Raw genomic sequence first — 2,570 nt, 5'->3', positions numbered from 1 at the left:
CGCTCCCCGACCCCCGTTACTACCCCTTTGTTACCCTGCTGAAGGACCCATTCAGCTTTTCGGGAGAAGGTCGTGTTGGAACAGGGGAGTTGGGGATGGGGCAATGGCGGGGGATGGCGGGGAGGCGCGGACAAAAGTGCAACTGCAAGAGTCGTTTGTCCTGCCCTCCACCCTCCCCACCCCCCTCTCCCTCCTTTCACTTTTAGATGAGCGCCCAGCGGTGCGGCGCGGCGCCCGCCACAGCCTAGCTCAAGTCGCGACCAAAGGCGAGTCGAAAGTTGTTCGGAGCTGACGCAAAGGGAATGCTTTTTGGCGCGACCGTCGGGGCAGGCTGCACTCTGCTGCACCTGACTCAACACTCTTGTGACGGAGGCCGGTGCAGTGTGCGAGGATTGTGGCGGGAGTACAGTCAAGGATGAGTTCTTGGACCATCCACCACAAAGTGCACTGTAGTTGTTCGTGGTTTTGGTCAAGTACATCATGCCTTGATCCAAGGAATCAAAAGTTGCTGATCCGGCTTATATTTGGGTCTATATACATGACGGAGCGGTGGGCTCTAGTTGCGTTGCGAAAGGTGCGATCGGAAATCAGACAGAGAGAGAAAAAAAGACAGCCAGAGAGAAACATATAATACACACGAGTATTCTGTCAGTAAGCAAACAAAAGTTTAACTCGAGCGGAAATTGATCACGGGGGAGGTATGTTTCAGACCCACCGTGCCAGCAGCAGGGGCGGGAGGGGGTTGTGGGCGGCGGGCGGCAGAGGGGGCACTTCCGTGATGAGGACCCATTCCCTCCCGAGGGCTTATCTCCATTCCATTATGGAAGACGGACTGAAGCCGGACTGCTCAGACATAGGATGCCATCCCCGCTGAATGAAAACTTGCGCGCGCGCGGGGCGCCCTCCTTCTACTTTTAGTTACTGAGTACGCTCTAGTGCCGGGCGCACTGCGCAGGGCCGCGGGTTTGGTCTGCTCGGCCGGGGCCCCGGGGGCCGCGGCACAGCGCCTTTCAGCCGGAGCAAGTAGACAAACCCGCAACACTGCGCCGCCGCCTGGACTGATGCGCACCTCCCCGGGTCTCTGTTGTTGCCGTGTCTTTCAAGCGAGCACGAGCCATCAGCGTGGGCAATTTTACTTTTTGTTGAGCGGTGGGGTATTCGTCAGCACCAACTCGGAGTTTCGCTGATACAGAAGTGTATAGAGGGGGAAACGGGGGGAAAGGGCGAGGGGAGGAGAAAAGGAGAGAGTGAGAGAGATGAGACAATTGCTACTCACCGCGGCTAAGCGCGGGCACGGAGCCATTTCCTCCTCAAATTGCAGCGTTGCGGGTGGCAAGGAGAAGGGGTGGCCGGGGGTAAGGGGGGTGGCGCCTGGTCAGGCTCTGCAGCTAAGTGCCACCCCAAGGCCGGAAAAACGAAACAAAACTCGGCGGAAAGTAAAGGGGAGAGGGTTGGGTCGGGGCGGGAAATGGTATCGGTGGCGGGTTGAGCACGCGCTGGCCTGGGGCCGAGCCTGGGGCAGTAGGTGACCCGGGCGGGGGGCCGCCACCGCCGCTCCCGCTGCTGTTTCCACGCGACTAACCCGCTCCGCCTCTGTTTCTGTGCCCGCCTCTGCAGGTGCTGCCCGGCCTGTTCGTGGGGAACTACCGGGACTCGAAGGACGCGGCGCAGCTCGACCGCTTCAACATCACGCACATCCTGGCCATCCACGATGCCGCCAGAAAGCTGCACTCGGTGGGTTTGCATGTGTGTGTGGTTGTGGCGCTGGCGCCGGGGTCGAGGATCTTTCCCCGGCGGCGAGCGGCGGGCTTATTACGCTCATCATTGGCAGACGTCCAGAAAAATGCGGAATATGTAAGCGCACGGAAAGTATACAATGCGGTTTTCGTTCGTGTGGCTCCACAGGACAAGCATTACTTATGCGTCATGGCGTCGGACACTCCGGACCAGAATCTGCAGCAGTACTTCTCGCTGTGCAACGACTTCATCCACGGCGCCCGGCTGCGCGGCGGCAACGTCCTCATCCACTGGTGGGGCTCTCCACCCTCAAACAAGAATAGTTATTGATCAACATTTTTGATACTTTATTTTCAATCAAAGTGTCGTTGCTTTTGTTGTCTGCGTGCTGCAGCCTGGCGGGCATGTCGCGCTCGGTGACGGTGGCCGTCGCGTACATCATGAGCGTCACGTCGCTGTCCTGGAAGGAGGCGCTCAAGGTGGTGCGGGTGGGCCGCGCCGTCGCCAACCCCAACTTCGGCTTCCAGCGGCAGCTCCAGGAGTTTGAGTCGTGCCGCCTGGCCGAGGTCAGTCACCCCCCGCCGCCCTGGCCTGGCCGAGGTATTATTAGCGGTGCCCCGCCCCGCCCCGCCTCGTCCGCCCTGTTGCTGGGCGGTGCCGCGGGCCTACGAACGCCACCACGTCGCGTCGCGTGATCCTGATGCTTTTCCCCGCCAGGCCGCTTCCCGCCCGGAGAAGGGTTGGGGTTGGGCGCACCGCCGAACAAAGTGACCCGGGCGCCCCACTCGCCCCACTCGCCCCGCCCTGCCCCGCTCTGCCCCGCTCTGCCCCGC

General features: G+C 61.1%; 1 protein-coding gene across 2 annotated transcripts in view; it reads left to right on the top strand.

Annotated features, from left to right (window-relative positions):
- LOC113202540 (dual specificity protein phosphatase 15-like) overlaps window positions 1–2,570 on the top strand; it is a 58,225-nt gene that overhangs the window by 35,238 nt on the left and 20,417 nt on the right. For both annotated transcript variants that reach the window (XM_052265696.1, XM_026416810.2), the window contains exons 2-4: window positions 1,618–1,734; window positions 1,906–2,030; window positions 2,132–2,303. In XM_052265696.1, coding sequence (XP_052121656.1) covers window positions 1,618–1,734; window positions 1,906–2,030; window positions 2,132–2,303 — 414 coding nt within the window. The remainder of the gene's footprint in view (window positions 1–1,617; window positions 1,735–1,905; window positions 2,031–2,131; window positions 2,304–2,570) is intronic.

Source organism: Frankliniella occidentalis, unplaced genomic scaffold (assembly GCF_000697945.3).
Source record: "Frankliniella occidentalis isolate FOCC.00 unplaced genomic scaffold, Focc_3.1 Scaffold29, whole genome shotgun sequence".
Lineage (NCBI taxonomy): Eukaryota > Metazoa > Arthropoda > Insecta > Thysanoptera > Thripidae > Frankliniella > Frankliniella occidentalis.
The sequence above is the reverse complement of the archived record's forward strand: the minus strand, read 5'-3'. Positions and strand labels throughout refer to the sequence as shown.